General features: G+C 39.0%; 1 protein-coding gene across 1 annotated transcript; it reads right to left on the bottom strand.

Moving 5' to 3' along the window:
* Positions 1-335: 335 nt before the first annotated feature.
* LOC127792078 (uncharacterized) lies at positions 336-9,530 on the bottom strand. The gene is made up of 7 exons (XM_052322411.1): positions 7,521-9,530; positions 4,299-4,389; positions 3,808-3,965; positions 3,632-3,683; positions 3,455-3,537; positions 3,178-3,271; positions 336-1,342 (listed from the first exon to the last, which is right to left on the bottom strand). The coding sequence occupies exons 1-7, from the start codon at positions 9,153-9,155 to the stop codon at positions 738-740; spliced, it is 2,718 nt and encodes a 905-aa protein (XP_052178371.1). The 5' UTR covers positions 9,156-9,530; the 3' UTR covers positions 336-737.
* Positions 9,531-13,123: the final 3,593 nt, after the last annotated feature.

A 13,123-nucleotide genomic window follows, 5' to 3' on the forward strand; every position in this document is an offset into this window, starting at 1 on the left:
TGTCTGACTGACTCTGACTCTTACTTTGCCAAAACATAACAAGGGGCTTGAGAAATAATGGGCCTGGGCCTGGGTCTCAAAACAAACTGCAGACTGTAGCCGACATGTATTTTTTGTATGTATGTTTCATCTTCATCTTAGGACAGCGATAGGTGTTGTTGAACGGTGAACAGTTATTAAGCCATTTAGAATAGTTATTAAGCCATCTATGATCTATCCATCCATCCAACAGAGTTATTCATTACAGTTTATGCAAGGATAATTCAAGTATCAATTATTAATTCTACAACTCAATTAGAGTGGACAAGGCCCTCAAGCACGGGGCCAAACTAATTACTCCATAACCCAACAACCACCGGAGTGCAAAGCTTTGTATTGAACTTGAGCGTAAAAGAATTAATTATGTTGAATTTCATTCAATAAACTAATAAGAAGCTCAAAACTCTACATAAAAATCCCTTCCCATCCACAGCGTGTAAGGTTTTCTTTTCCTCTTTTTTTTTTTTTTTCACCTTCTCCCATCTATTTCTTTTCTCCTGCACAATCGGATTGGATCTCCTTCATTCACCAGCACTCCAAACCCGACTCGCACGATCCACTAATATTTAGAACCAAAAAATGAGCTCGCTAATATTACAAATCTCACCAACTTCCTGTACAATTTTTTGCCAATTTAGGGTAACGCCACAAATTGCAGCCCTTAATCATCATCATCATCATCACGCACACGCTTCTCCTCATATCCTCACTGGCAGACCAAAATTTTGGAATGTCTTGATTTCTCCCCGAAGGCTGGCCGTTACAATTACCATACCCCAGGCTGAACTGTTCTGAATTAACTCGTTAGACAAGTCCATACTTATGCGGGGACTGCTGTTTCTTTTGGTAGCCAAATGAAGCTTTTCCTCGGGCCATGTTGCTGAGATTCTATCAAAGATGTAGCTGTTGCTTGCACTGGACATGGTTCCATGGAGTGGACTACTAAAGCACCCTGATGCCAAAGGTGAACCTGCACAACCATTCATGTCCTCCACTGGTGTCGGAGGAGGATGATTGGCTGTCAACACCTCATCCAAATTATCTCCAAGCTGATTCTCTTCTCCTAGACTCGAATCCTGGAATCCCCATGAGTCACAGGTGACAGGCCAAGGGATGGCCACAGACACATCTTGACAGTAGAAATGCTCGTACGACCGTGTAACAGTAACACCTTTGCTTCTGTTAGGTCTAGAGTCACCTTCGTGCTTCCAAATATAAACATGAGAATCCTCACTGGCACAGACCACATACTTCCCATTAGCAGTGAGGGAGGCTGAGATTTGGCTGTTTGTGTTCCTGAAACCTGTCACCAAAAGATGGATTGAAAAAACCCCCTTAATCATATGAGAACACTGAAAACTGTACTAGTAAGTATATGATTGGAGAATAGTAAAAGTGAGTGAGATTTTTTTTTCTTTTTTGTGTAACTTGTGTTAGACAAAGAGATGGAAATGATTTAAGAAAATTTTTGTGGAGAACTACATTTTTTCCAATCTCTAAATTAGTAAGGAAATATTGGAAACCACCTTTTCCAAATCTCTATTTGCTATTTAGAAAAAAGTTGTATTTAAACAGTTTCCCATTTTCTATAATAATTTTCAGGAAAACTGGGGCTGTTTTCCACAACTAAACAGCCCCTTGGCATTCTTCTATCTTTCTTGCTACAATCATCTTTCATTCCATCCTCTCCTCGCAGGTGCATTAATTGGTCGTCTTTTCACATATCCAAATTATCTTATTCTTGTCCCACAAATCTTATCTTTAATAGATGTCATACCAACCTTATTAAATAATCTCATATTTAATTGTCTTTTTTCTGGTAAGCCTACATATCTACCATAACATTGTATCTCAATTACGCTCTTATTTTGCACATTTTGATACTTAACCACCTAGCATGCCATGTCATTTCAATCTTATAATAACCATTTGATAGAACTTTCCTTTTGGCTTTAAAGGGATTTTACAATTGCGTGAACTGTTGGAACTTTTAAATATTGGTTGTTTGCTTCTCCCTCTCCTTCCATCCAGTACTTCTCTTTCTTCTATTATTCTCTATTCTTCCTCTGTCACTATGCTCTTCTCTGAAATTTTCCATTCTTATTCTACCTATAGTCTTCTGTCTCTGTGCCAATTTTGCATTACAACATCACCTTTGCCTTCTTTCTTCACATATCGCCTTTATTTACAGGTCCCAAACCAATTTTAGTACAAGAGCTTTCTCTTTCTTCTACCGTTTGACCTTACACTACTCTCCCCTGACAAGCATGCATGTTAAACATTTGCATAACTTCTTAAGCCTACTGGTCTCTAAGATGCTCAAGTATTTCAAGGAAGCAGAAAACTGTGACAACACTATAAGCTCTGGCATGCTTGAAAGCATTTCTTGCTTAACCTCCTACCTTGAGTATCAGAGAAAAATATACAAATACTTGAGCTAATTTCTGTTAATGTGGTTGCAAAACATTTTGAGGGCTCAAAATATAGATAAAGCCTTAAAGCATACCACCTAAAAGATATTCCTAGAATCAACAAGACAATAAAAATTTCAGCAATGCATCACATGTTCATTTCCTAACAAAATAGATTTGAGAAAAACCTAAGAGTACATTCTGAAAATATCACGGAGATTTCAATAAGCAAATCTGATGGAAATTCCATGTCAGAGAAAAGAAGCAGTTGCTGGGGCGTAAAGGTAAATTGCAAAGGAAAGCATGGAAACAAAGCTTAAGGTTAATCACAGTACCCTAATTTCCCTTAATGGTGAAGGACCACTAAGGTCATGTGCAAGCAAAGGCCTAATGCACAAGTCAAAAACACATATTTACTATGTCAGTTAAGTGGAATAACAAAAGTTTACCCATTTAACCACTTCAATGAACTATATATAAAACATATAAAAGGCTAAAACAAGACCTATCCACTTGAAGAGACAAGGAGAAATCAGAGAAATGATTTGTAATGCCCAAATAGCCTTGCGAGGTGTTCAAAAATGGCACTTGCCCTTAATGGCTCATTTAAGTTTATCCATTTAGTCAAGTTCAAAGATCACAAGTATCTGATTCATGCATGTAATGCCACACTAGGACTGGCAACCTCTACACATGCAAGAAATTATGCTTTTCATATTATTCTCACCTTTAAATTTGTGAACCAGATCAACACCATCAACGACACGTATTCGTGAATCTGACGATGTGATAAGCACTTCTGAAGAACTTCCGGGTGCAAACTACAAATAGAGAACTAATCAGCAAGCAGAATCACATGGGATATTTACTTCAGACTTACAAGCAAAAGGTGTAAAGAGTCCATAAGGGGAAAAAAAAAAAAAGAAGATGAGAAAAGAAATTCTGCATCATCTTATCTACAGCATTAACGATTATTATAAAAGTACAGTGGACTACTAAATTACCTGGAAACCAGTTATTTTCTTGTGATGAGACTTCTTCTTCTTGTTTTGCAAATTGATTTGACCTTTTTGTTGCAATTTATTTTCTGGAAAGGAGAACAAAAAGGCATAAATAATAGGGGTAAATTTGCATTCATGAGGGAAGGACGGATGGAGGGAGGGAGGTATCTATCTCCATACCAGATGTGTTATAAAAACGGCAGCTCCCCTTGTATGAACCAACCAGTGCACCCTTCAAAAATCAAAAGACATTCATTTAGCTAAATTTAAACATGGGAAAAATGTAATATAAAATTTCCTCCCCTTCTAGTTGGGGCATAAGAAAATCATAGGTGCTTTGTCTAGTCATGGCCGACCTGACCATCTGGTGTATAACAAGCAGCAGTGACCATCTCATGCAGATCATTCCAATCAACAACTTGACGGTCAGGAATGCTCCATATTCGAACCTTGGCATCTAAGGATCCACTGATGAAGTATCTATCATCGACAGGATTAAACTGGATGCAAGTAACTGCAAGAAGGCAAATTCAAACAATACTCGCACAATTATCAATAAATCAACCAGAGCAACAATAAGAAACTTCATTCTATTATACTTGCCAAGTAATAAACTCAATCCTGTAACAGCAGAAAAGAGAAAAAGAAAATAAAAAAAAAAAACTCCTTATATCCATGCTGAAGGAAAAGTTAAAAAAAAAAGGATTGAATTTCTTTACACATTGTTTAAGAATAGGTATCCCCCTCTACAGGGAGCAATGATTCTGAACTCATCAGCTTCTCTGAGCACCATACAATAAGGTTTATGGTGTTGGAGCGACAAAGTATCATTAGATCAATTACTTACCATAGTCACTGTGTGAAAAAATCTTCAAGCAAGACTTGCTAGACAAATGCCACAGCCGCACAGTTTTGTCCATTGAAGATGAGAGCAAATGCTGAAAATAAAATTCTGATAGTAAGATATATTGCCTATGTATTTGACTATATAGAAGCTTGATCCATAATCAACCACAAGACTTTCATGACACGCATGGATTCACAAATCAACCTACACAATATATCATACAGAGAACAGAGACAAACATCAAGAATAATCAGAGTACATGCACCTTATGAAAATTTAACAGATATTAACATCATCACTAATTTGATAAGAAGTTACTAATTTGATGTTAACATCATTACCTTATGAAAATTTAACTGATACAGTAGTTATAACAAATGACCAGACAACATGGCATTTAGAAATTTGAAGTGAAATAAATTCCATCATAGAATAATTTGCTAAAGATGTATAACCATTTAAAAACACCTTAGAAGGGATAAACCATACACAACAAACAGATGGAGAACCACAAATTCACATACCATTCACAGCCAAGGACTATATGATAGTCAAAGACCTGCATAACAGATAACAAAAAAGAGGGACAAAAAAAAAAAAGGAAGAATCTACCTTCAAACATCAAAAGTCACAAGCCTTAATCCAAGTGGATGGTGTTGGCTTCATGAATTGTATATCCCCAATCAGCTCTATCCACGGCCACGTCAAGGCCATTATCTCCTATGTCAAGTTCAAATGATTCTCACTAAGTTTGCTATAAATTTCCTCCATTTCATCCATTCACCTCATAAGTGCTTTTATCAGTCTCTTGTTCACATGTCCAAATTATCTTAATCTTATCTTCAAGAGGCACCATTCCAATCTTATTATGCAAATTTTCTTTTATTTTATATTATTGCGGCACATCCAACGAAACATTCTCATCTCAACTAGATGCATATTTTGCATGTGTTGGTACCATCTAACATTCTAAGCCAGGCAACAAAGAGTCCACCTTCAAACAAGGGAAAAAAGGAAGAAAAAAAATCAAATTCTCTAAGCCTTCATAAGCTCTCCCATTCCATTCACACCACAAAATAGAAAAAAGGAGCAAAGGCTCCAATGCCCTCAATGAAAGCACTAGTCAAACTGTCCCTGAGGTTGCCCCAGTGGTCAGCATGGAGTGGTGGGTGACCTGAGTTCTCAGGTTCAAATCCACTCCGTACACAGCCACTGTGGATTAGACTTAGATTTATCTCCCCTACCAAAAATCGTAGGACCGAGTGGTGGGGGCCCCCACAAGGGAGGGCATCCCAAGGCACTAGTAAAACTTATTAAGACCAATATTCAAAAGCCACCAAATGGAAAACTAGATAGTAACTTAAAGCATTTTCAAAACTTAAACAAAAACAACAAAAAGATAAAACAAGGTTTTTTGGAATATTGGTCCTTGAATTAATAGTTAATAATGCCGACCTCATCTACCCATTTGTTTGCCCAATACAACTCTAATGCATGCCATTTTAATAAAGCTACGATAAAGACAGATGGGGACCCCAGGGGTGAGGGGGATCTAGATAGTCAGAAAACCAAAACAATGTTTGACAAGTCAAATACACCTGATGGATAGGTGAATAAACCACGTCCACCAACCCCCATTCCTCTACTCAGCTGCCAGGAACTCCACTCTATCTACAGTAACTCATGCCCCTCCTTCCAAAGGGGTACATGAGTAAATTCCACGCAGCTTCCTATACGGACTACTTGGAGTTCCTTTTCAAAGCATGACTTGCCTACTATCACGGTGTGACAATGATGATTACCTTGAATCAGTGAGATTCAGTGGTAGAACGGAGCAAGGGAAGAATATAGAGGGAGAGAAGAAAGTGAGAGAGTAATAGAGAATGTAGAGGGAGGATAATTGAGAAAATTGTTCTACTAATTGTTCATTGCCTCTCCCACAAAGTTGGAAGAGTTGATATACTCGCTTGGGTGGGTGCGGATGCAGCAGATTGCTCCCCCTCCCAGCGGTTACAACCAATTCCTTTGTCCTTTTCCTAAGGCCTCACACGTGGCCTTTTGATTCTAACAAACCGATAGCTGGAAATTGAAATACACTACTAATAACAATGTAACAAGAATCCTAACAGCAAGCAGTAAGGCAAAAGCAAAAATTAAAATAGCATAGTCGTGACATCTACTTTGTTGACAAAAATGTCATGTGTGTCATAGTTCTCATCAAGAATAGAACTCAGCATGAGCAGAGAAATCTCCATCAACAATGATAACATAAAAAGGAGAAAAAAGAAATGGAAAATTAACACACACAATGGTGTGACTTTTTTTGCTTTTCAACTGAGACTAAAACTGACTTTGTTTTCTGAAGGATGCTATCTGGCTTTCAAGCTTACACAGCCAGTTCCTTCTATCTCCAAGTTCAGGTATCAACAAGGATATGCATGCTGACATATCAAATCAACTGGTAATACGTTGCGGAAAACTACATGTTAGGATCCTAGCTATATAATCAGTCACATTAAGAAACCAAAATTTATCCACTGAATTGCCCTTTAGTCCAGAATACACTAAATGGAGAATCTCATGGTCTTGCCCCAGGAAGGTGATAATATGTTCTGCCAAAAATTTGTTCAACTCTACCACTACCCATAAGTTGAGGCCCTGATCACTAAAGTCAAGAGATGACTCTCTGAAGAAAGAAACAAATGCAAGCACAATGGTTTCAGTACAAATAACCACAATTGGATCCACGAACAAGAATCCAAATATTTTATTCTCTGGTGAATACATTCTTCCTTCACTAATAATATAAAAAAAATCAGATTTTATGGGTCTTAAAAAACAAATTCCCTTGGCATCTTCAGCAAAATAATCAAATTTATTCAAGTCAAACCACGAATCCCCATCCCCTCCCCACCAATCTGCAAAAACCCCTTAATATTGCTACTGAAATAAACATCAAAACAGTGTAGGTATTAGAGCAGGCAGGCTAGGCCAAAAATTAAGAATAGATACACAACTAGGGTTAATTTCAATACTAAATGACATTGCAACAAAGTCATCTTTAAATAACTCAAACAATGAAAATAATACCTCACAGTAAGGAGCAGGATAAGGTACCAAAAAGACCAACAAACACGTGTTCTATAACATGTCATTGTAAGGTACATGTGGAAAGCAAGGAAAAGAAATCATACCCAATACAGTGGTACATGTGTAACTAACCTGAGTCTTGGACCATGAGAGGTCAAGCACGTCATCAAGATGTCCTTGGAGTGAACAAACTGGTTTTTCTGAAAGTGCAAACACGGTCTCAGGCACCAAACCTTGCTCCAGGCTCACAGATTTCCGGCTTATGGATGATCTTCCTCTTCTCTTCTTCTCTGAATGACTTTCCAAATTGGGTGAGATAGAAGTTGGTTCTGGTGACCCATTAGCAACAAATAAAAAGTTCAAATTCCCATCTTCCAGCCTATCCATTAGCATATCACCCTTTCTTTCCGATTCCACAACTTGCCACACGTGAATGACACAGTCTTCACCCGCACTAGCAAGATACTTACCATCAAAACTAAACTTAACGGTCCAAATTGAACCATTGTGAGCCTGTATCTCCTGGCTCTTGTAGAGTGCTGTGACTTCTTTGCATGATTTTCCATATTGTCGAACACGAACTCTCTCAGGGCCATGAAATGAAACATCTTGGCTATCATCAGTTGCTGAGCTCGACCTCTGACCACCCTTCTCTGATGAGGTATCCCTTTCATCACTGCTCCGTCTCTCTTTATAACCCGTCATCGTGCTTGCAACATTCCTTATGCTCTTCAGCCAACTACCTTTCTTCTTGTGCTTTGAGCCACTCCCACCACTTCCATTCAAATTTTGATCCACATTATCCTTGTTACCATCCTCCACATTTTGCCTCCTCATCAATTCTTGGACGATGGGAGAATGGCCCACGCACATCTCAAACTCCTCCATGGTCAACTGCTTCCCTGTTCCCACTTCCTTGAGCTTGTTCCAAGTACCATCTTCTCTAACTTCATTCACCACAAACTCTTTCCCATTGTCCAGATTCTTAATTGTACACGCGGGGACATCAACAATCCCACCACAACCCAAAGTACAATCTACTTCCCCAGCATTGGCACTCCCCAAAACGGGTGAGGAATTACAATTACCATTCGGGCTGGAACTGGAAGCATCGTCCTTAATTTCTTCCACCCGCCTACCGTTCTTACCGGTGGGCGGCTTATTCGGCGAAGTGGCATTATAAACCAACGATCCATTGCCACTCCGAGAGTTAACAACACTACTAATATGATTATTTACAAATGGGCCGCCGGTTTCACTAATCGGTGGCGGAATTGAATTAGTATAAGGAATTTCTGGGGGATAAACTGTGGAATTAGAATTACAGGGATCAAGGGGACGATTGGCGCCATCGGATTTCGATCGGGCCATACCGGGGCTAGAATCAGTGGAAGAAGAAACCTGAGGCGGTCGTTGAGTGCCGTTCAAATGATCCGCCGACGCCGATTTAGCGAACTCCCCTCGGGCACGGTCGGCTGAGGAGGGCGGCGATGATGTGTGGCGCGAGAGAAGGGGGTCGCGAGTGAGGCCCATCCGCTGGAGCAGGCGAGCGCGGCGTTCCTCGACGGAGGAGGGCTCGGAGATCCAGACATCGTAGGAGGGAGAAGCGGAATTGAAGCAATTGGGGTGATCTCTGGCTAGGTCATTGTCAATGTCGTCATCGGCTTCGGCAGAAGACGAAGAGCAAGATGAGGCGGAGGAAAGAAGGCGATCGAGAGACTCGTAGAAGCGCTCCTCGTCGTCGTCCTCGTCGCCGGCGTTGCTCATCGTTCGGGCATTAAACCCATCCGAGTGCGAAGAAACAAGCAAGCAGGCAGACAAGAGGGTGTGGAAGATGGAAGGGCGAAGGCAGCCGCGAGAGAGAAAGAGAGAGAGAGAGAGAGAGAGAGAGTTGGAGTTGTAGTTTGGAGTGCAATACAAATACAAATACAATACAAACAAAGTAGAAGGAAGGAATGATGGTTTGGACAAAGACTTAAAGGGTAGATAGTAATGGGTTTGGAGAAGTCAGATCCGATCCCATGATGGCTGTTGTTGTTGTTGTTGCTGTTGAGGAGGAGGAAGAGGAGGAGCGAAGCCCTATGCGGAACGGAAGCGGAAGCGGTCGCGGTCGTGGCGGTGAGGAATTTGTATTGTATTGTATGGACACCAAACCAAACTAAACTGATGAGTGGAGCGGATGTGGGGCTGCGACTCCACAAGTAATTTCTCACTCAATAATAATAATAATAATAAATAAACACTCTATTGCTTTATTTATTATTAATGAATTTAATTAATAATAATGGCTTTGCCATCGTGTCGTGCTTATGTATATGTGACATGGAGTAGTGAATGAATTTGATCATAAATGTTCCTTTTCTTCTTCTTTTTCCACTTCTTTCATCTGTTAGTTTTTTTAAATACAAAACCCAGTGTTATACTATCAAGAAGCAAGCAGTTATTCTTGGTAATGGTAAGTCATTCTATTCTTACAGTGCAAGTGCAAATTAAAAGATATATAGAGGCATGTGCGAGGCGGGGAGCGAGGGAGGGAGAGAGAGAGAGAGAGGCCAGCCAGCCCATTACATTAGCTACTTAGAATCGCTTCCATATTGGGAAAAGGATAAACATCCAACCCAAGAAGAAGAAAACAAAAATCTCCATCTCTCATTATTTAATTTATTTATTAACATTTATTTGCTACTTTATTAATTAAGATCATTCAAACTAAATTTTGAGATTCCACTGACACTCATCATCACTAGTGGCCCGGATTTTCTTCCACAGACCAATTCATTCATTGTATGAATAAATGTATGCATGCAATGGTAGCTAGCTAGACTAGAGAATTCATTGATGATAGCCGGCAGAGGCCGCCGGCCTTAATATTACAGGGGAATAAGTAATTAATTAGCAGTTATCGTTGATTGAAACTGTAATGTTGGTGAGGTGGTGTGTGTGCGTGTGTGTGCAGGTAGCTTGTAGCTAGCGTTTAGGTGGTGGTGATATACGAGAACGATGGATGGATCGAGGCCCAAAGAAATAAAGAAAGGAGGAGAGAATTAAATGGAGCAGCACGGTAGGCAGCAGCTAGCACGCGATCGGCTGCTCCAAGCCAAGCGTATGCATGAAAGTGCTTAGGCTTAACTAGCTAGCTTAATTTGGCTTTGGGGCTGTCGAGCCTCCCAGCCCAGCCCAGCCCGTTGAAGGCTACCCACCAGACCAGATACCACAGCATGCATGTGCATTCCCGCCTATTTATTATTATATAAATGTTACTTAAATATTTAAGAGTGATACTTTTTTATATATTGATTAAAAACATTAAATATTATTTTAAGTGTTTAAATAATATTTTTGATATTATTATTGTTATGTAGTACACATTAGTAGCAATTGAAAAATTCGATCGTTTGGTTTAAATAGCAAACCAACTAGCAGTTGCAGTGATATTGAAAAAAATAATAAAATAAAATTTGAGAAAAGACAAAACAAATTCGAAATAGGAAAATATTTGTGTCATGCAAGGTGTTTATAAGGAAACTATCTTTAAGATAGTAATTACTTTCACTAGGTGCAAAGGTTCATAAAAAGTCTAACTCCAAAATACAATGTCTAATTAAGAAATTAAAATTGCATTTTTTTATTTCTTTTGCCACCAAAAACTCAAACCCACTAATAGGAAGCAATAATAGAGTAAAGAAAAGAGATATCAGTAATCAAAAGAAAAAAAAAACATTTGTTTTCACACTTTACACCCAGTTTATCCAAATTTATTTATGGACAATGAAAGGGTGTTTTTCTAAATAAGCACAAAACTAAATAACACAACTTTTGAAAGATTATGTCCCTTTGATAAATGACTACTTATCATTTGAAAATATCACAACTCTTCAATATATAAAAGATATGGCTTTAAAATTTGAAAGTATATATCTTTTTAAATTTAAACTAAATGATATATTTTTTCATCACTTCATTTAAATAAAGTAAATCTTAGATTATAATATATATATCATAAAACTAGGAATGTTATTATTATTAGATAATATTAATATATATTTATATATAACACTAGCAAACACCATGGTCAGTGCCCAAATTCGACTAGCTTTTCCCCTCTCTTGAGACTTTTGCACCCATAAATATAGATGTGAATGTATGTTTATATATGCACACAGCACAGCAGAGACAGAGACGGAGACAGAGAGAGTAGGCAGTTAGCTAGCAGAGGAAGCTTAAGCGGCCGATTGCATGCGCTGGTTTTAGGGTGGGTGCGTGCGTTCGTGCGTAGACAGACAGGGACTGAGTGGAGATATATATATATATGTATATTACACATTGGCAAATGAAAAATGTGTGTTTAAAAGGAGAGGAGCACATTGATGATGTTTAGAAATTTGGGTCGCTTAGCTAGACACTCGGTTGGGTTAGCTTCACTTCACAATCTTATAAGAGATATGGCCTAGCTAGCTAGCTAAGGATTGACTGAATATTTATATATACATATATGGGTTGCATGTCTAGCAGTAGGGGTAGCAGTAGCAGTGTAGCACCACGGCTTGGCTTGGCTTGGCTTTTTTTGTGGATGGATGGAGCGTGGACAACTGGCCACCACGTCCAGTCCACGCTGCTGCTATTATTATATATCAAACAAACTCAATTCCTCTTTTTCACAGATGATCGGTCAACAACAGAGATCGGAAGCTAGCCTAGCTAGATAGGCGCAGGCGGTGGAAGCGCGTAATTATAACAAAAACACGCACCGCATGAAAGCCGAGAGACGGCGCAGTGCCGGTGGGTCGTGGAAGCAAGCTATATATACACATATACATACCCATTGCCATGCATGATCTACGTCTCATCATTCAGATATTATTAAGTGTTATAAAACGTATTGCGATGAAAACAAAAAATAAAAGAAAACAAGGATAAAAGATACGATGGAGACACGTACGGGCGGAGGCATGAATGTCGGTTTATGCTAGCAGTGGCGGTGCCAGTTGACTTTGGGGACACTTGTTGAATCTACTACTTACCGCAAGTCTGTAACGAAAAATTAGAAAAAAAAAATCCCACAGAACAAGCAAAACAACGCTCTCTCATTTCATTATTAATTAATATGCCTTGAGTTGATGAGTTGAATATATAGTTAGCAAAGCAGTCAAACCCCAATATATATGGCAGGCATAAAGAAGAGATCTATCAGAAACGTCCATCCATATTAAATTAAAAGTCCAAAAGAGAAGAATGGTTTGGTTCCCTTACCGATATATAAAGAAGCAATTCAGTAGCAGTGTCGTTCCACCAGCAAGCAAAGCAAGTTAAGGGGATAAAAGAACAGACAGAGAGATTAGAGTTATACCATGAAGCACTACTACTACTTAAGAGGGATAATAAAGGGATACAGCATGGGTTGGATTTTGGATTTGCTCTGCTTGCTGCTAATTAAGTTGACGATCGAATTAGGTGGTGGGAGAGGGTGGAAGACCAAGTCAGAGAGGAGACGTCACATCAAATCAATCGCAGCCCACATTTTCAAAATCGTATCTGGGCTGGGGGCTGCCACCCTCCACAGTCACGGTAACCAATCGGCTGATGAGACAACACCACACAATTAGACGAGACGCGGAGCCAATGAGTCTTATATTTTGAAATATAAAACCTATAAATTATTCCTATGAATATACATTTGATACAATTCTCGACATACTACGTACGACTAACTTTTTGACACTAAGAAAGTTATAATC

This window comes from Diospyros lotus, chromosome 15, assembly GCF_014633365.1.
Source record: "Diospyros lotus cultivar Yz01 chromosome 15, ASM1463336v1, whole genome shotgun sequence".
NCBI classification, from domain to species: Eukaryota; Viridiplantae; Streptophyta; class Magnoliopsida; order Ericales; family Ebenaceae; genus Diospyros; species Diospyros lotus.